Below are 22,190 nucleotides of genomic sequence, written 5' to 3'. Positions count from 1 at the left end.
TACCGGTCAGTGGCCCAACACTAATCCTGCCCTATTCCTAAAGGGGATAAACAGTGCTCCTCCACCAGCAGACGGTAGTAGCATACGGAATTACACTAAAATTCCGTTTTTAAAGAAAAATTTTTTTAAATAATTTTATTCTGTAAAATAAAAACTTTTTTTCACTGGATAAGAAGTCAGCCTGAAATGATTAAAGATACCCTGATGCACGTGTACATACATCATCAATCGTGAGTACTGGTACGCAGTTTAAAGATACCTTGATGAGAGTTTTCATGTGCACAAACGTGTAAGTGAGGTACGCCTCCCACAATCCATCACCCAATATAAAGAAACCCAGATGAGCTTACCCTCACTACATATATATGTAAGTGAGGTGAGAAATATCAGAACACTGGGACAAGAACAATAATATCTTGAAAACAAAATTTCACCCCCGTTCCAACCTAAAATATCTTTATTCCTTCTTTTTTCTCCCAAAAAATTGACGAGAAAATACGCGAAGGAAGAAATAAGAAAGGGAGGAAAAAAGGACCGAAAAATACCTAAGTTAAGTATCCCTACTCATATATCGTGCTTGACCCGGTGTAGCGCCATATCCCACATCCAACAAACCCCTTCTTCCACACTCCCACAATGCAACCGTAATTAAACTCATGATTATTCAGGGGACCCCCTGGTGCCTGTGCCTTACCCATGACCAGCCAGAGAAAAGTAATTGTGATGCACTATACACAGCGACTGCAGGTATTCATACCTAGTGCCAGTGGGGTTTTACACCGAGCCTAGTGAGCCATGGGAGGGGACGCGGTGGTACGTTTCGGTGTCCATGTCGACATGACCTGTGCCGACAGACGATATTTCATGCCCTACCATCCACTAGGGCATGGTGGGAGAATAAAATAGTATTCTGACTTTTTCAATGTCGACCTTACCCATGTCGACCTAATGACCCTGTCCACCTTAAGTCATGTCGACCTTCCTGCATGTCAACCTTAACTCATGTCGACCTAATGATCCATACCCGTGGGCACAGAGTTAGATTACAATAGTGTGCTGAGCGCAGCGAGGCATCGTGTCCAAAGCATAGCGAGTACAGCGAGCCATACAAGGGGATGCGAAACACTTATACAGGGTCCATGCTGACCTATGTAGACACCCAAAAAAAACTGAAAATACCATGTCAACCTTATGACTGTCGAGCTTTTGACCCTTTCAACTTTTAGACTGTCAACCTTTTCACTATCAACATTTTGACCCTGTCGACCAATAGTAATCGACCGTTTAACTATAGACCTAGACACTGTAGATGGAATATACCGTGACAGGGCCGCACACCTCGGACATGGCAAGTGACTGCTCTGCTGGGCGAAATGTGCAAGGTAATTCCATGCAAACTGGTTTTAACAACAAAACAAACTAAATGAATCTCGTTATGCAAGAACATCGGTGATGTCCACTTATACTTCGTCATTCTGCATAATGGCCGCTGCACGCCTCTGTGCAAATTGGATGTTCTGCTTTCTGTGCTGTGGTTAGGTTACAATGCCGGAATGAACAAAAGCATCGAGGAATTTCTGCACGGAACACTTAGGTCTGTAGATGATGAGGCAAAACCAGTTTAGAACATGTATACTACCCCCGTCTTTTTCTTTTTCAAAGCAAATAGAAACAGACCAAAACAGCACCGTATCCACCTGCTGGCTGTATATACTGTATGACATAATGATAATGCATATATTGCAGCAAAGCCTGGTTGTTGCGAACAGTCAAGCGGTCTCCTTCAGCAAGACAGCTGCAGATAATTGTGAATTCAAGCTGTTGTTAAAAGCCTGCGGCAAAAGCCTGCCTCTCCTGCATCTCCCCAGAGCTCTGCAGTGCTATAGCTGAACAAGGCTGCTACACCCAGGCAGGCTGAGATAAAAATAAACGGATCAATTCTGTAGCCAGTCATCAAGACAGGCTACAGAGTGAGGATGGAGCAATGATTTCTGTGCTGGCTGTGATGGAGCACAAGTGATCATAGCAGAGTCTTGTGGAGTCTGTCAGCAGATTGTTGCACCTGATACAGGTAGGTGGAGCAGCACTACTCTACTATCAGCTAAATGTTCTAAGACGGGAAGTTCTGTAGTGCAGTCACCGCTGCACACGTATGTCTCTGTTTAGTAGCTGGGCATTGACACAGCATGCAACCCGAGATTTTCTTTTGTGTCTGTCAATCCTTGTGGGATGTATTTACCGATTATCGGGTTTTGGATCGGATGGGTGTAACTTCTTGTCAATGACATTTGCGGCAATAAGAAATTTAAAACACATCCTGATGCATCCGCAGTCTGTTCACTCATCCGGGCTGCCGCACATGTCGTCAGACCACCAGTGCTGAAACATTGGGATGACGACACTGGTATACTCACTGCCGACATCCTAAATGGTGAGTATGCAGGCAGGCCTAGCGTTCGGACGGGGAAGTGGGGGTGACATTTAGGCACTAGTGGGGGGGGGACTAACAGTCAGATGTATCAAGCTTCAAACAGTGATAAACAGCTAGCCATTCAGCTCCTAACTGTCATGTCACAGACTGGGTTGGAAAAATGACAGGTATGAGCACAAATACGTCTAAATGGAGGGCTAGATTTTATTTATTAATGGATTGTTATATAGCACACACATATTCTGCAGCGCTTTACAGAGAATATTTGAACACATCCGTCCCTGCCCCAGTGGAGCTTACAATCTATGTTCCCTACCATGTGTACATGCACACACAGACATTCTGGGGTTAATTTGTTGAGAGGCAATTAACCTAAAAGTATATTTTTGGATTGTGGGAGGAAACTGGAGTACCCGGAGGAAACCCACACAAGTACGGGGAAAATATACAAACTCCGCACAATTAAGCACACGGGGGAGATATATTGCTCAGTTTCTCCTTTTCATCAGCGACCAGAGATGGTCGCTGATGAAAGGGAACCTCTGCCATTGGTGCCGCAGAGGTAATCAGCAAGCTCCTGCGATTAGAACGGGGCTGAAAACGGGAGCGCGCACACGGCGATCTATCGCCGGGGCACACTCCCATCACTGGCAATATGGTCGCCTGCGACCATATTTCCAGCGATTTCAGCCCCTATCGCCCCCGTGTGTACACAGCTTTAGAGCCATGGTGAGAATCGAACCAATGCACTGTGAGGCAGTAATGCTAACCATTACACCATCCGTACTGCCCCTAGATAAAATACAGTACAGTATGTCAGCAGCCACTGAATGAACTGACGAAGCTCCAGCAAGTGAAACAGCTGTCTGCTCTAATCACTTCTCAGCGTCGGCGGTACTGACGCCTAAACGCTGCGCCCCGGCATATCAGAGGGTACAAGACGCCACTTACCCGGTACAGCAGATAAGCAGCGGCAACCTAGCTCCAAGCAAAGCCTAAAACACTGAGGTGAGCCTACTAGAAGACAGGTACTTTTCCTCCCACCATGACATTTCTTGAACAGGGTGTTTCCTCATTGTGTCAGAGATTCAGTAATTAACCTTTTGGAGACCTTATTGGGGGCAGGTGTGTTTGCATTGTGATAGTATCTACACAGCAAAAATGTATACTGAACCAGAATAATTACTACCGGATAAAATACACTCCCTTTCATTTCTGGCCACTGCCACTATACACTACTCATATACGCTAACCATTTGGTCCTATCGCTCATTCCTCACCAATACAAATATTTGCAAGTGGGAACAGCAGCATATTGACCAGATAGACATAAGCCGTATCTCTGATACCTTCTAAACACCAACACCTTTTTCTTTTTAGGAGTACTCTCATCTCTGCAATAAAGAGATTAAATTTATCAACAGGGCACCATTAACCTTCTAAAAGAGACAGCAGATGCTCCAGTCTAAAATCAACGCAGTTTCTCGGCGAGTACCGCTCACTCCCCACCAATGCATAGTCAAATGGGGAACAGCAGCATACTAACCCATTAAACCTAAGTCGCCCTCCTTTGCTTCTCACCATACTTTAGCACTCTCCAATTTCTTACTTCTCGACTTTTTTTATTCCAATAACACTCTCATCTCCTCACCAAAGGATTCGGTTAGACCAGGGCTGGGCAACACCGGCCCTCCAGATGTTGATGAACTACACATCCCAGCATGCCTTGCATCAGTTTCAGCATGGCCACATAGCAACACTAATGCAAAGCATCCTGGGATGTGTAGTTCATCAACATCTGGAGGGCCGGTGTTGCCCAGCCCTGGGTTAGACCCTGCACTGACCTACTGTCAACAGGGCACCCTATTCCCAATGAGAAGAAAGATGATGATTACCTCTCTCATATTTCCTATAGTCCAGTAAACAACAATTTTTACCCATTGTCTTATTTAAGGGTCACTACAACCTGAGCAAATATAACTGGGCTTTTTCTACTTGCTTTTCAAATTTCTTAATTTCCTCTATAATCGACATAGGCTGCCGCTGCTACACTTTGTCTGCACTGTGGATCGCCGACCTCCACAATAGGTGTTGAAGTCTAACCCACATACCATTATAAGAATTTCTGATGTGACCATATTACAAATTTAACATTTAGCTAATGTTTTGAGACTTAACAGTGTTCAATCTGCTATCACCAACTGAGAAGACCTCTGTACCAATACCCAAATTTACGGGCTAAATTTATACAGTACCCATTATCTCAGATTTGAGGTGGTAGCGGGGTGCATCTCTAACTACTATCAGCTACCCATGCTGGATGAACTCATTTGAGTTTTTTCCTTGATGCACTCCACATTTAATTGTTTTTGTGTTGTTTGTCAGTTTGTCAAAAAACACGTTTTTTATATATAAATAATAAAAGTTATGTTTTAAATATTGTAACCATTACATAAATCTAAGAATTTTTTTTCTCTAAGCGTGCCCCCAAACAAAGGAGAGTACTTTTTTCTTCCTTTCATTAATTCACTGAATGAAGGTATTCATGGACTTCTCAAATTATCAAAAAAGAGCTTAAACATTTTGCCTTATTCATTATTTGTTTACCATTATGTTTTATCATATTTCATTTCATAGTTATGATATTATCTTGAACATCCACTTTTCTGCCCTTTCTTCTAGCGCTCTAAAAAAAAAAAAAACCTTGATAATATCTAAACAGTCCAAGAAAGGGCAAAAGCATCCAGCTGTAAATTTGTTTTTAACCCAGATGATTGACAGATTCTGGGAGATATATATAAAAAATTTTTTTTTTTTTATTATGGTTAGGTTACATACAGAGCCACTGTCTGGATTCAATGTATCAAGATGATGGGGTCTGTCCTTTAAGCACAGGAATATCCTATGTATACTGGGCTAAACATACTGGCGAAGCACTGAGAATGCTTAGGGCAGGACTGGCAACAATATTGGAGCTCCGTACCATCCAATGGTTTTATCCTGGGTCTATAGATCACATTCCTGTAGGTCATACCTCCCAACTTCTTGAGCTGTGAAGTAGGGACACCCGCGCAAGCGTCCGAAAAGGGTGTGTGGTCTGCGGGACACTGCCGGCCCCGGGCTGGATGTGGGACCGTCCCCCAAAAAAGGGACCGTCCCGTGAAAAACAGGACAGTTGGGAGGTATGCAGTAGGTACAGGCCAGTCTGCCCCCAACTCCCCCTGCACCCCCCTTCTCTTGGTGTAGAAGAGGAGAGAAAAGAAAGGCACAAATAAAAATATAAAATACATATACAGTATTTATAAAAAATCACACCGGAGACTGATGGGATGGGTACATGCACACGGGTGACTGGGGGGGCAAGACATGGAGTCCAGTGTGGATTGTAAGGTCTACAGCAGTGGTTCCCAAACTGTGTGCCGTGGCTCCCAGGGGTGCCACGGAGTAGTTGCAGGGGTGCCCTGGGTTGGTTGTCCAGGACAAATTCAAATTATATATAGTTAATGTAGTAAGGAAAATCAGTGCTTGTGACTTCCAATTATAAAATATGTGGGTAAACAGAAGTGAATCATGTTCCTCATCACATAACTGGACCTAAGGATGACATATAAGCGCAACTTATTTCATTTAATATTTTTTTTCTGAAGCTCATGGTATCTAACTTTCGGCCTAGGGGTGCCGTGAAAAAAATTCTGATACTCTAGGGTGCCGTTATTCAAAAAAGTTTGGGAACCACTGGTCTACAGTGTTTAGGTATACAGTAATAGCGTGAATAATTACCTTCAATATATTCAGTCACCTCTGCAACACCTTTACCTTTACTGATCTGATCTGGAGAATACAAAAATAAGATACCACACAAGTTGGATCATAATTGCAAGTATTCTAAAGTTTATTTGCACAGACACATATATTTGTACCAAAGTAATACAAGCATGCCCCTCCCTTCAGGGGTAGGGTCTTACAGGAAATTCCTACATATTCATTAATGACCCTCCCCAATGAGGAGGGATTACAGGCCAAATATTGGTTCAGACATGATCTGCGTAACAAGCGTGCACTTCCATCTTGTAACAAAGGAGTGGACTTCCACCCTAGACCTGCCATATTCCCGCCCCCCTAATGCTGTTTGTCTGGAAAGTACCTTATGCCTTACATTGGGATGCAGTGTAAATCCCGGTGGTTGGGATCCCGGCGTTCAGAATCCCGACGCTGGAATCCCGACCTTTTCCCCCTCCTTGGGTGTCCAAGACACCCCCTGGAGGGAGAATAAATTAGCGTGTCGAGCGTAGCGAGCCCGCAAGGGGGGGCGATCCACGTCCCCCCCTTGTCGGGATTTCGGCTGTCGGGATTCCGGCGTCGGGATTTTGAACGCCGGGATCCCGACCGCCGAGATTTCATACTGAATCCCCTTACATCATGGGTCTTCAACCTGTGGCCTTCCAGATGTTGTTGTGAAACTACATGTTCCAACATGCATTGCCATATTTTTTCCTATAAGAGCATGCCAAAACTGTCAGGGCATGCTGGGAAATGTAGTTCCACAACATCTGGAGGGCCACAGGTTGAAGACCTGTGCCTTACATGGTTGGAAATCTGGTTTTAGCTGATTCTGTGGTTCATCTGAGACAGTTGACCTGTGTCTGGACATACAGTACTTCCTCAAACATGGGTGTAACTCCTTATGTTTTAGCAAACTCTGCAGAAGCAAAACATCAGCTGATTGTCGTACAAATCACATTGTTTAACTTATTGTAAAACTCATCAGCTCATTGTAAAACTCATCAGCTCATATGTGCTTTGTATGATCCTCTAGGACAAAATATTTCTTATCTATTCCCCATATAACTATGCAGACCCCAGGGGGGTCTCTATCAACAGCAACTTGGTCCCAACCAATAGGTGACATTGACACAAGGTCGACAAGCGAAAAAAAACGGACACTTTTTTTCACATTTTTGTGTCCGTGTGGACACAATTAATTATTAATTAATGATTAGTGTACCGCAGCTTCGGTCATGGTTCTGCTCTTGGCACACTTTATTGTACCACACACACACACACACACACACTGTCACATGTATGCACACGCACACATGTCATTATGCTCTATTTGCAATTGCCAGTACGACTATTCCCAGGCCCTGGCATTTTGAGCACACAGGCCCACATGCAGCAGACGAGACCCTAGCGCGGCGAAAAAGGGTGTGGCCTCATGGAAAGGAGGCGTGGCATCGCAACAAGGTGAGGCAGTACGGATGGTGTAATGGTTAGCATTACTGCCTCACAGCACTGAGGTCATGGGTTAGATTCCCACCATGGCCCTAACTGTGCGGAGTTTGTATATTCTCCCCGTACTTGCGTGGGTTTCCTCCAGGTACTCTGGTTTCCTCCCACATTTCAAAAATATACTGCTAGGTTATTTGGCTCCTAACAAAATTAACCCTAGAATGAATGTATGTACATGTGGTAGGGAATATAGATTGTAAGCTCCACTGGGGCAGGGACTGATGCGAATGTTCAAATATTCTCTGTAAAGCGCTGCAGAATATGTGTGCGCCATATAAGAAACTGTAAATAAATAAATTACACTGCCCATGGAACACACCATTATGCCCTTTACACATTATGGAATACACTGTAATGACCATTACATATTATACAACACACCACAATGCCAATTACATATTATACAGCACACCGCAATGGCCATTACATATTATACAGCACACCGTAATGCCCATTACATATTATACAGCACACCGCAATGCCCATTACATATTATACAGCACACCGCAATGGCCATTACATATTATACAGCACACCGCAATGGCCATTACATATTATACAGCACACCGCAATGGCCATTACATATTATACAGCACACCGCAATGGCCATTACATATTATACAGCACACCGCAATGCCCATTACATATTATACAGCACACCGCAATGCCCATTACATATTATACAGCACACCGCAATGCCCATTACATATTATACAGCACACCGCAATGCCCATTACATATTATACAGCACACCGCAATGCCCATTACATATTATACAGCACACCGCAATGGCCATTACATATTATACAGCACACCGCAATGCCCATTACATATTTTACAGCACACCGCAATGCCCATTACATATTATACAGCACACCGTAATATATAACATATAATTCCATATAACTGCAGCTTACCTACATGCTCGTTGCTAGGAGTTTCATTCTTGTTGCCAGGAGTATCTTGCTCAACATCAGTGGTTACATGCTTGTTTCCAGGGGTTACAGGCACTTTGCATGTTTTTTCATGCTGGTTTCTAGTAGTTTCATACTTGTTGCCATGGGGGAGGGGGGGGTTGATCGGGGGATTTATTGATCTTTGCCAGAGGGGAATTGCTTGATCATTTTACGGGGGTGAGCACTGCCAGATGGCTTGCTAGAGGTTCAGAGACAGACCTTTAGGATCTGTCTCTGTGTCCTGTCCTGTGAGCGGGGGCGACGGGCAGCAGGGGACCGGGCTGCCACTGTGACTTAAGAGGGGTGGGGGAATTTATATCCGATCACTTGGCCACTGCCTTTAACTCCATGATTGACTCCCTATCCTTCCCACTTTATTTTAATTCAGCAATAATTAAGCTCATCCCTAAACCCGGCAGAGATCTATCATCACTTAGTTCTTATTGTCCAATCTCCTAATTAAATTTGGATTATAAAATCCTGACAAAAATTCTATCAGAACGTCTAAAACCTATACTGCCCAAAATAATACACCCAGACCAGACCGGCTTTATAACAGGACGTCACTCAGTCATTAATGTCCGTAGAGTCCTATCAGCGATCCAATATATTTCAACCAATCACCCCCCCCCCCCCCCCTTCTTGTAATCTAATCATGACACTAGGGGGGACATTTACCAAAATGGATTTGTAGAAAAAAGGTGTATTCGTAGGCAGAAATACACCTTTTTTTTACGAATTTGTATTTTCTGGATTTACAATCCCAAAAATACAACAATTCGTAGTCCTAAAGATGGAACATTCGTATTTGTATTTACAAATACGAATGCCCTACACCATCGATAGGATATGACAGAAATCACCATTCAAAAGAATGGTGGTTTCTGATTTACTAAGCAGCCGTACTGATAATACGGCTGCTTAGTGGTGTAAAACACCCACGCAAATACGACAGGAAAATAGAACACCATTTTCCTGTTCTATTTGCGTTTTAGCCTGCACGGATCAGTCAGATCCGTGCAGGCTGCAGTGTAAAAAAATAGAAAAATTAAATAAAAAAAATAAAAATAAAAAAACGGCGTGGGGTCCCCCCCACAGCCGAAACCAGCACCAGTCTGACAGAGCCTGGAGCCGGTAATTAAAAATCAGGGAACCCAACAAATAGGGGTTCCCTGATTTTTAACAACCAGCCCCAGGCTCCTGCTCTGGGGCTGGTTCCCAAAATACGGGGGACAAAATGACTAGGGGTCCCCCGTATTTTAAGAACCAGCCCCAGGCAAAACCAGCCAGCAGGGTAATGCCACAGCCGGGGGGAGACTTTTTATGCAAGTCCCCCCGGCCAAAGCATTAACCCTACCGACCAGTCAGCCTGGCCAGGGGCCCTGGGGGAGTGGGGACCCCCCCCAATAAAGGGGTCCCCCCCCTCCAGGACTTACCTGACCAGGCTGAAGCCTGGTGCTGTCCTCGATGCCCCTGGGCGGTGGGCATCCAGCTGATAGCGGTGTAAAAAATAGAAAAAACGATTGTTTTTTACTGTGGCACTACAAGTGCCAGCAAGCCTCCCCAGCAAGCTGGGACTTGGAGAACCACAAGTCCCAGCCTGCTGGGCATTAAAGGGCCCGCTGGGTCTTGTAGTGCCACAGTAAAAAAAATAGTTAAATAAAACACACTGACACCCATTTTAAATAAAAGTTTAATACACACATTACACACATACTGATACTTACCTATCTTGATCCCGTTGGTAGGTCGCTGGCTCCGGTGTCGGCGGCTCCGTGTCGGCGGCTCCGTGTCGGCGGCTCCGGGGACGGCGTCCTGTCCGAGGATAATCCATGTTGGACCTGTGGAAGGAAATCCTACTCACCCAGGTCCTGCATGGATGGTCTTCTTTCTTCATCTGTCGACATCCAGGTCTTCTGACAGCTGCTGGCGACTTCCAGCAGCTGTCGGCATCTTCCGCGACGCTCCCCGGCTTTCAGAGCCGGAGAGAACCTTCCTCTTCGGTGTCTGGGCTCAGAATGAATTCTGGCCAATCAGGAGCCGCCTAGCCGCCTAGCGGCCAATCAGGAAAGGTCTTTCCTATTTGTTGGGTTCCCTGATTTTTAATTACCGGCTCCAGGCTCTGTCAGCCTGGTGCTGGTTTCGGCTGTGGGGGGGACCCCACGCCGTTTTTTATTTTTTTTATTTATTTATTTAATTTTTTTTTACACCTTGCAGCCTGCACGGATCTGACTGATCCGTGCAGACTGCCTACAAATAATTCGTATTAGCAGCCGTATATACGGCTGCTAATACGAATTCCTACGACATCGGAGGGTTACAAAGCAGTCGTATATGACTGCTTTGTAAATCCCCCTCCGGAACACGACTTTGCATACGACTGAAACAGTCGTATGCAGTCGTAGGGAAAATACTAATACGAAAAACTAGGTTTTTCATATTAGTAAATTTCCCCCTAGATGCCGAAGGCCTTCTATATGATACTTTGGCCCCACCTTTTTCAGACACTATCGCGTTTTGGCTTTCCTTCACATTTCATATCTATTATTAAGGCTATGTATTCGGGCTCCACATCACAGGTATCAGAGGCGGAACTACCATTGGTGCAGCAGGTGCATTGCACCAGGGCCCCTGAAGATTAAGGGGCCCACTGCTGCCACCCACTGGTGTGCGGCATATTGTGAACTAGGGTTGGAGTGGAGGAGGGGGCCCAAATTTTATTTTGCCCCTGGGCCAACAACTCACTAGTTCCGACACTGACAGGTATACTGTAATAGTCATCTCTCTAAACCTTTTCCTATTGCCCGGGTTACGAGACAAGGATGTCCTCTCTCCCCTCTCCTTTTTGCTATAGCCCTGGCACCCCTGGCAGTGGCAATTCGTAACCATCCATACATCAAAGGAGTTATGATCCGGGATGTCCCCTTAAAGATTTCGCTCTTTGCGGATGATATGCTACTGTTTATTTCTGACCCATCAACCAGCATACCTGTGATTATGGTCCTGATACATAAATTTGGTAAAATATCAGGATATAAGATTAACGTAGACAAAACTGAACTTCTCCCGTTAACCCCAATTCCCAAATCCCTTCTTTCATCTTCCATAATGTCTTCCCTTAAAATAGTCACAGATAAAATAAAATACTTAGGAATACTCATTCTATAAACACATGGCTTAACCTTCCCTTATCACTTCTAGGACGCATAGCCGTGATCAAGAGTATCTTATTCCCCCAAAGTTTTATTTTATCCAGATTCTTCCAATAGGCTTGACTAATGAAGATCTTCTTCTTTTTGATAAGTTAATCTCCCTATTTATTTGGGCAGGAAAAAAGATTTTCTCTAACAAAATTACAACTGCCTAGAAACAAAGGTGGAATGAAACTCCCTAATTTAAAATATGACTCTGTTTCGGTCCTCTTCAGATATAGAAGTGACTGGCTACTCGAAACCTCTCACTACACTTGCCCACAAATTGATTATGCCCTCCTTTATCCTTTTTCCCCATCAGGCCTCCTCCACTCAGACACATCAATTATTCCTAAAGAAACATTTCATAATATCATATTCCATGATACTTTTTTAGTATGGCGCTCCCTTAACAGAAAATTAAAAAAAGACCCTATATAGCTCTCCATATATCTCGATCTGGGTGAACCCGGCTTTCGAACCCTCACTCTCCAACCCCTCTTTTAATGAATGGAAGGAAAAGGGTCTCTCTATCATATCCAAAGTATTTGACCCTGGCGGCCAGCTATATACATTCTCTGCTCTTCAATCTCGGTATGACATATCCTCACGCCAGTTCTTTATGTACTTATATATTTTCTTTAAACAAAATGGGCTATAATTCACACTCATTGGACACATTGCTCATACTATTACAACGATTAACCAGGATTCCCTTCAGTACTAGAGACTTATGTTCCCAACTAATTGAGATGGATTCTGACAATACTTGGACTCTAATTACTAAGCCTTGGACCTCCAGTTTTCCCTCCATATCAGACACCAGCTCTATGTCTCAACCTTACAACTTAGCATATAAATATATCAAATCCGCCTATCTTCAAGAGGTGCATCTAAGGTTCTTACACAGAGCATACATATCTCCCTCACAAAGGAAATATTGGGTCCGAGAAGAAACAGGAGAATGTAAGAAATGCCACCATTCCTCAGCTAACTTTAACCACTGCATTTGGGAATGTGGGAAGATAAAAGGTTTGCTCTTTTATTAAAAAAATATGTCACATTAACTTTACTATAGATATATCAGCTATTATCTTCTTACAATTTGGACCCTGGAACCTTGCTAAAACCACTACAGCCACATCCCAAATACTTACAAAAATCAAAACCACAGCGAAGAAACTCATTCTCCTTCATTGCACAATTAGCTTGGCTCCCAATCTCAATGAACTTATGCAAAAGCTTCTCCAGCTTCTCTTCCTGGAAAAAAGATCTATCCCACTACAAAATCTCGAGAGAGGCTCACTGCAGTTTTTCAAAACTTGGGAACCTTTTATCATGTCATTACCAGCGGATACTCAATTGGACCTATCTAAATCTTTCTCAAATACCTCATGGTATAAAGCTAGTTTTAGTGCACCGTAAACCTCCCCACCTTCCACTAATTCGTAAACTCTTTATTATATTACTGTGAATGCCACTTCAACTGGGGGTAACCTCACCCTATAAGGATTGTTTTATATTTTTGATTCATATTATTCGTGAGATGACAGTCTTAATATAATAATATTTAATTAGAGTATGTTCCCCTACCCTTTATCCTCTTATTACAGGTGTAACAAACTTCCTTCAAGTTAATCATGGTTCTTTTACAGTTCCGAATAAGTTTTCATAAAATCCTCTCTATCACTCTAAATCACAGTGTAGATGGTTCTCTTAAATAGATATATGATATAGTTCTTTTATCTTATTAGTCAATAACTTTCATTAATTCTAGCTGTCTGTTTGCTAAATATCTACAAGGTTTTTGACTTTGAACCCACCCCTATTTACTGTAATTACTTTTACATTTTTGCTGATTTAGCCCATTAATGTCATTGCTATACCTTGAAAGAATCAATAAAAATACTTTGAAAAAAAAAAAAAAAAGAGGGGTGGGGGGACGGAGGACGGACAGCCGCAGAGGATGTGCAGCTCTCACTTCAGCGGCGGGCAGAGGGAGACCCACAGCAGCATCTGTGAGGGGAGCGGCACGAAGGAAGCTGAGCATGTATGGCCGCCGCAGCATGTGGGCTGCACAAAATCAGTCCACAAGGCCATTGGCCCTTCTGGCATTTGATGGCCAGTTCAGCCCTGAAGCGATGCATATTCATTACTGAATCAATCTGCATGGCAACACTTGTAAATATAGGTCAGAACACTTCCCTGAAGAAGGCTGTTTGCATGTCTTAATGTGTCCAGTCGTGTTTATGCACCCCAACCTGGTGTTGCCCTAGGAAATTATTGCTAATTTAACAACCCGGGCAGACTCACACAAACATGCCACACCTCTGCAACTCAAAGGGTATTACATTTGCTTTTTGCAACAGGAGAAATAGCAGTGACCGCCTAATCAATGCTGTCTTTCCTGATCGCTTTGAAGAGGCAGATTGACAGAAGGGGCCCAACTTTCAAAGCATTCGGCCTCGTTTTGACGATTTCGGCCATGAATTGTCGCAATCGTGGCCAAATCTCATCAATTTGCAGGCTGTTTACACGGGCACGCCCCCTTTTCGCTGATCGGCAGACAGGACATTGAATTGCTCCTGGAGAACTGCGGTCGAAAAGAATTTAAACGGGCCAGGGTCACGACCCCCCTTAGCCCCATATTTGAATTCTGGGTGAAAATTTATATCACAATCAGGTAAAAAAAAATTGTGTGTGGGCCAATATATGTGTAAAGTAGTCGGGCCCACATAGAGTATTTCTGCCAAACTTAGATGTATTTGAAAAACCCAACAAATCCTTCACAATGCTGCACTTAAGCTGGGCACACACAGGGAGATATATATATTCTATATACACATAGCTGCCTCCCCTCCTGCATTCTGCAGGAGACTCCCTGAAATAGCAGCAATCTCCCTCTCTCCCTCATTAGTCTAGCAATCTCCCTCATGTCACCTAGCCCTCATTACACTGTTACATTTTGAGGGGAAAAAAGGAATGAGAGATAGAAACATTTACATAGAATCATCAGCACCATTCCCCAGCACTTTACCAAGTATAGTAGCTCTTACTAACTGCTTTGGGGCTCATCTACATTTGGATATAAGTTATTTTAAAATATTCCTCTCAGCTATAGCAATATACACCCCCACGCTTCTAGGTGCCACGTGCACAATCTCTTTTCATAATCTCTCCATATATGGAACTAGACACGCCCTTTAAGTGGAGCATGACATGCCCCCTTAATGGGGACCAGAGGCGTAGCTACCGTAAGGCAGCCACCGCGGCTGCTTGGGGGAGCAAGTGCCAGCGGGGCACCCCCGGTGCCCGGGCACTCTGGTCAGACCCCCCCTTACCCCTCCGCATGCCGACGCCACCGCATTCAGTCCGGCACCGCCGATAGCCTCCGGGCTTCGTCTCCTGCAGTAATGAAAAATGACACGACAAAATGGCTGCCTCCTAATAGCAGACAGTTTTTACGGATGCTAGAGGAGGCCGCCGCCTCCTCTAACATCCCTAAAAAAACTGTCTGCTGTACGGGGGCAGCCATTTTGTCGTGTCATTTTTCATTACTGCAGGAGACGGAGCCCGGAGGCTATCTGCGGTGCCGGACTGAATGCGGGGCCGGCGGCGGCATGCGGAGGGGTAAGGTAATTTTTTGGCGGGGTGGGCGCCACAATATTAGTTACGCCTCTGATGGGGACGCTGTGCAAAATTCTACTACCAATTATAATCTCCCTGAAACTAGTTTTCAAAAGTAGGCAAGTAGGTATATACATACAGATATATACTAGCTAAGCCCGCTCGAATCAAAAGCTTCGAAAGATAGTCTCTGTGTGTATCTGTATGTGTTTCAGGGACACAGGAAGAGAGCGCCACTCCGGGAATATCGTTAGGTGCAAAAGAATTTCACTTCTTGTCTACGACGTTTCGGACTTACACCCCTCTTCAGGCCATACCGTAAAAATGATAGTGACAAAAAAATTATATTTATACTCACACACAAGCAGGTAAGACTCTCCTGTGCACGCTCTGTCCTTCGTACGGGACCTGGCATCCTGACTACTGGCTGCCATCCGGAAGTACAGTAGTCTGCCCTGAACTTCATTCAGCCGACAGAGCAGTGCCTGGCAGAGAGGGCACACAGTGAATTAAATTAAAAACACACAAAATACAAGAATAACTGAAAATGAGAACATGATTAAATCACTATTATACAAAGATTGATTATAATGTGTAAAACTCTTGTGATTCATAGACATAAATTTTGATAAATAGACCGACCAATATATTTATTGAACAGTAGATGGTGCAGTTATGTTAAAAATCCTTTTATATATAGAAGTGTGCTACTCTCCTATTTATAAAGCAGGGTTGCCTACATTTGAAAAATAATTTCAAGGAGAACATTAAAAGCCAGGGGGCGGGCCTTGTGCCACCAGGGGGCGGGCCTTGGGTCTACAGTATTTGGATCAGCATTACACATAAGCATACACTTGGGCAGGGATGGAGGCACACACAGTCACGGGCACACATGGCAGGGACAGGCAGACATGAGCAGGGGAGAACATGGGCAGGGGTAGAGGCACACAAGGGCTAGGGAACATGCAGGTAGGAAAGGAGACTGAAATGGGCAGGGACAGAGGCACATATGTGTAGGGACAGAGGCACATATGTGTAGGGACAGGGGAACATATGGCTGAAGTAATTGGAGACCTACACATGCACAAAACTGCTGACAGCCACCACACTGGGTATACATAAAGAAGGACCTGGGATGAGAAGGGAGGGGGAGTGCAGCATGGCTGAGACCATGCGTGGCCAGGCTGGGAACACATGCAGAGCTCTCGAGTCAACTGCTAGCCTCCTCAGCTGCAGCTGGATGTCGGAGCGTAAGGGCTGAGCTCTGTATGAACACATTACAGTACGTTCGGTCGCATGCCACTCCCCGTTGCCTTTAGGTGTGAACAACCAAGTTCGGACATCTATGTTCGTGCCTTCGCTGCCCGTGTCCATGTGCGGTCCGTACGCTAGGTTACGTGCGAATACGTGCCTGAACGAATCAACCAGAATAAGGGCCAACATGCAATGGGCATTACGGTGGGTGGTGTAATATGTAATGGGCATTACGGTGTGTGACATAATATAATGCACATTACGGTATGTGGCGTAGTATGTAACAAGCATTATGGTGTGTTGTATAATATGTAATGGGAAATGTGGTGTGTGACCATATGTTATGGGCATTAAGGGGTTACGGCATACCTTTTAAAATATACGGTGCAGGTACACGGTTACACCTCATGCCCCCCATCCCCCTGCTGTCATTTCGTTTTTTTTTTTTTTTAAATGGAATTGATGGCAGGGTATGGACAGAATATCTGTCTAAAAATATTTTGTGTAACAATGGGGTGGAGGCTGCCGATTTTGTCAGTTCCCGTCCCCACCAGGGGCAGCCCCGATCATATGTGTTGGTTTGTTAGTATTGGAAATATAGCTGAAGTTAAAAATTTCACATTATAAAACCTGCTGCAAATAATCCCAATCTAAAGCCTCTCTCTACACTCAAAGACGATGAGCAAAAAACATGTTAGCCTGTTTTCTGTAAAGTAAGCGAGGTCAAAAGGTTAAATTGAGGGATTTTTACATCGCCGCAAAAACCAAGCTCCCATCTCTGCCCCAGTGGAGTCCCTACCACAAGTAGACGCACACATACATTCTAGGATTAATTTTGTTATGAGCCAATTAAACTACCAGTATATTTTTGGATTGTGGGAGGAGTACCCGGAGTAAACCCACGCAAGCACAGGGAGAATATACAAACTCCGTACAGTTACGGCCATGGTGGTGATTGAACCCATGACCTCAGCACCGTGAGGCAGTAATGCTAACCATTACACCATCCGTGCTGCTAATGTTAGCAAGAAACGAAAAGATGTGCCCACTAAAGCCATCGTTAATGCCTTCTCCATTACGTACATGTTTGCATCCTATATGTAAAAAACAATTAACATTTATGTTAAAGGTTGGCCTATGGCTATGTAGAATGGACACCGCAACATAAGCACTATATTTTTGCACATATGAGCTAGCAGCCAATGGCAAATAAGCGAACATGATGCGCCTGCGCTTTTCAATCACTCCCCATCAACGCCTTCAAACCGCACTTCCTGTCCACCATTTCTCCATGATGTCATCATTGTGAGCAAATGATGCATTGCAATTGCAGCACCTGCGCAGTCTGATGATAATGCTCCATTGCAGGAACATCGGCAATTGCATATAGCCATAAACTAGGTGCTTAGTGCCTGATTTTAAACCGGTTCGAAAGGCTGCAATTTTTGCAGATGAACAAAACCATACTGCGCTGCAGGTGGGGCAGATGTATCCTGCAGAGAGAGAGTAAAGCCCCAAACACACTGGGTGATGGGAGCTGTGTGCAATCTGTCACTGTCCGTGTTCTCAATAGAAAGAACACGGGGGTTGACTGACTAGATTTTGACTGCATGCAGTATAAATCTAGTCAGGCGATGGCAATACAAGGAACCGCGCATCGCCTTAACCGGGGGCCATACACACTGAGCAATCTGTGCTCCATTTCTAAGCAAACTAGTCAAATTGCTTAGAAATGGGGCTGAATGTGCCCCTTTAGATTTGGGGAACATATTTTTTTTTCTGTGTAGGGTAAATACTGGCTGCTTTATTCTTACACTGCAATTTAGATTTCAGTTTGAACACACCCCACCCAAATCTAACTCTCTGTTACATCTGCCCCACCTACAGCGCAGCATGGTTTTGTCCATCTGCAAAAATTGCAGCCTTCCTAAAGGGATTGAATCAGGCCCTTCAGTTCCATCGTGAATGCTATGGACAGGGATTGATGTTCACTTAAGCAAGACAAACAACTGTAACTTCTCTTTGTGTCATTCTAGCTGCCATCATGAGACGGAGACTGAAAATCTGGCTATGCATTAAACTGGGTCTGCTGTCTGCGGTCATTCTGGGGCTCTTCACTGCCTTTGATGGAGATCGAGTATTTTTAGGCGGTGTATTCTCCGTAGCAAGCGAGATCATTATCCTGAACTCTTCAACCTCAGCCGCTCGGCATCCTCCATATCCTTATCCTTACAAGTTCCTCATCAATCAGCCTCAGAAGTGTCAGAATCGGAACCCATTCCTAGTTCTCCTGGTGATCGGAGACAGTCATAACGTGAAATCTAGAGACACAATCCGTAACACTTGGGGAAATGAAAGTAATTACAGAGACGTAGATGTTCTAAAGCTCTTCCTGGTAGGCCAATCTCCGGCTATGACTGGGGCCGTACAAGGGATGCTGGAGGTGGAAAGTGCAATGTATGGAGATATTGTCCAACAAGACTTCCTGGATACTTATTATAATCTAACTCTAAAAACTCTGATGGGAATGGAATGGGTGACCAAATTCTGCCCTAACGCAAGTTATGCCATGAAGATCGACAGTGACGTATTTCTCAATGTCAATTATCTTGTTCACCAGCTTCTACATCCAGAGCTTCCAGCTCGTGAAAATTATTTCACAGGCCTTCTAGTGTACTATTCCAAACCTATAAGGGACGATAAAAGCAAATGGTATGTGCCTAAGACTATCTTCCCTGGGGACGTGTTTCCAACATACCCTTCTGGCCCAGGTTATGTATTCTCCGCGGACATGGCCAGAAAGCTGTACAATGTAGCTCAGGAAATCATCGTTATTTCTGTTGAAGACGCCTTTATGGGAATGTGTTTGTACAAACTGAACATTTTGCCCACAGAACCACCCAGATACGTGTTTAATGGGCACAGGATTGAATATGATCGCTGCATTTTTCATAACGTCATCATGGTCCACCATTATGAGAATGAGGAATTGCTAAATGTGTGGTCTGACTTCTGGGGCAAAAATCTATTAGGGTGCTGATTTCGGGAGGTAATTAAGCTAGAGGAAGAGATCAGTTAACATGTGGAGCCATTATTTATTGACCTTTTTATATACCCGTGTCATAGTAGAAAGTGGGAGGGGTTTTTTTCGGTTTTCTTTTAAAGCGGCAGTCATATACACTGAAAACACATGTTGCTTTTGCCATCTAAATGATTGCCGCTTTAAAAAATAAAAATGGGAAATTGCTCCCAAAATCTCTCAAGTTTTGTTTCTCATTTCACCCATAATATTAATAGAGAAAGATTTATCCTGGTGTGGTGCTCAAAACAAAATAAAAAATGTAACATTAATTATTACTATAATACATTGTTAAAAGCTGTAAAGTATTAGGAACGAAAGAAAAGTGAAAAACGTGATGATAAAATGTAAGGATGACCGTACACATATTGGAGTTTTTTTCAAATAAAGAAATTTTATTTTGTGATTGCATCTTACAGTATGTTCGGAATTAGGTTCACATTATTATTGTTACTTTTAAGCTGTATAATATCCACACCATCACTGTGTGTGGGATCTCCATTAAGTTAGATCATAAAGTACTGTATGACTGGTACAACTATTGAACTCCTAGCTCATTATAATGGTCACAGCCAGTTTTTGCCTTCCTGACAGAGCCCTTTTTTTCAAATCTGACATGTATCACTTAAGTGGGGATAACTTTTTTTTTGCTTTTACTTATCCCAGTGATTTTGAGATTGTTTTCTCGTGACACATTGTACTTCAAATTAGTGGTAAATTTGGGTCGACACAGTCTGTGTTTTTTTGTGAAAAATACCAAAATGTCGTAAAAAAATGGAAAATTTAGCAATTTGCAAAATGTTAAATTTTCTGCTTGTGAGACAAATAATCATACCACTCAAAATAGTTAATAACTAACATAGACCATATGTCTACTTTATGTTTCCATCATTATTTCAACTTCCTTTTAATTTTTTTGGACACTAGGAGGCTTACAATATGAATAGCAAATTCTCAAATTTTCAAGAAAATTTCAAACACTGATTTTTTTAGGGACCAGTTCAGTTCTGATGTGACTTTGAGGGACTTGTATGTGAGACACCCCCATAAATGATGCCATTTCAAAAACTGCACCCCTCACAGTATTCAAAACAGCATTTTGGAAGTTTGTTAACCCTTTAGGTGTTTCACAGGAATTAAAACAAAGTGTAGGTGAAATTTCAAAATTTCATTTTTTTTGCAGATTTGCAATTTTAATACATTTTTCAAAGGAACACAGTAGATTTTACTAGAGAAATGTGACTAAAAATTGATTCCCCCAATTCGTTTGTTTTCATAAATATCCTATATGTGGCCCTAGTGTGCACGTTGACCAAACCACAGGCTTCATAATAGAAGGAGCACCTACTTGATTTTGGAGCCTCCTTTTTATGAATTATTTTTTAGGCACCATGTAGGTTTCTAGGCACCATAAGATGCTAAAATTTAGGAACCCCCCCACAAGTGACCCCATTTTGCAAACTACACCCCTCAGGGAATTCATCTAGGGGTATAGTGTACATTTCAAACCCCCAGGGGTTTCACCAATTGTGGTACAACTGGGCAGTGAAAATGAAAAATTACATTTTTTACACAAAAATGCAGTTCTGGCTCAAAATTTTTCATTTTCACAAGGAATGAAGGAGACAAAGCACCCCAAAATCTGTGGCCCAATTTCTCCCGAGTACGGCAATGCCTCACATGTGACCAAAAAATACTATTTGGGTGCATGGCAGGACTCAGAAGGGAAGGAGTGATTTTTGGATTTTGCAGCTCAGATTCTGGTGGAATGTTGGTGGGTGCTATGTCGCATTAGCAAGACCCCCCAAGCACCAATACAGTGGAACCCCCCCACAAGTGACCCCATTTTGCAAACTACACCCCTCAGGGAATTCATCTAGGGGTATAGTGTACATTTCAAACCCCCAGGGGTTTCACCAATTTTGATACAACTGGGCAGTGAAAATGAAAAATTACATTTTTTTACACAAAAATGCAGTTCTGGCTCAAAATTTTTCATTTTTACAAGGAATGAAGGAGACAAAGCACCCCAAAATCTGTGCCCCAATTTCTCCCCAGTACGGCAATGCCTCACATGTGACCAAAAAATACCATTTGGGTGCATGGCAGGACTCAGAAGGGAAGGAGTGATTTTTGGATTTTGCAGCTCAGATTCTGGTGGAATGTTGGTGGGTGCTATGTCGCGTTAGCAAGACCCCCCAAGCACCAATACAGTGGAACCCCCCCACAAGTGACCCCATTTTGCAAACTACACCCCTCAGGGAATTCATCTAGGGGTATAGTGTACATTTCAAACCCCCAGGGGTTTCACCAATTTTGATACAACTGGGCAGTGAAAATGAAAAATTACATTTTTTTACACA

The 22,190-nt window shown here is 43.5% G+C and overlaps 1 protein-coding gene across 2 annotated transcripts; it reads left to right on the top strand.

Annotated features, from left to right (window-relative positions):
• The first annotated feature begins 1,752 nt into the window (after nucleotides 1-1,752).
• Nucleotides 1,753-20,195, top strand: LOC146072789 (beta-1,3-galactosyltransferase 2-like). Of its 2 annotated transcripts, none has more exons than XM_083179984.1 (2): nucleotides 1,753-2,071; nucleotides 18,785-20,195. In XM_083179984.1, the coding sequence occupies exon 2, from the start codon at nucleotides 18,793-18,795 to the stop codon at nucleotides 19,786-19,788; it is 996 nt and encodes a 331-aa protein (XP_083036110.1). In that variant the 5' UTR covers nucleotides 1,753-2,071; nucleotides 18,785-18,792; the 3' UTR covers nucleotides 19,789-20,195. The 2 variants fall into 2 exon arrangements, with proteins under 2 accessions (XP_083036110.1, XP_083036111.1); XM_083179985.1 differs by lacking the exon at nucleotides 1,753-2,071 and adding an exon at nucleotides 2,169-2,431.
• The last annotated feature ends 1,995 nt before the right edge of the window (nucleotides 20,196-22,190 follow it).

This window comes from Crinia signifera, chromosome 4, assembly GCF_055691185.1.
Source record: "Crinia signifera chromosome 4, ASM5569118v1, whole genome shotgun sequence".
Taxonomy (NCBI): domain Eukaryota; kingdom Metazoa; phylum Chordata; class Amphibia; order Anura; family Myobatrachidae; genus Crinia; species Crinia signifera.
The sequence above is the reverse complement of the archived record's forward strand: the minus strand, read 5'-3'. Positions and strand labels throughout refer to the sequence as shown.

Coding starts and splice junctions, on each gene's coding strand:
- LOC146072789 (XM_083179984.1), top strand. CDS start 18,793: ATGAGACGGAGACTGAAAATCTGGCTATGCATTAAACTGGGTCTGCTG.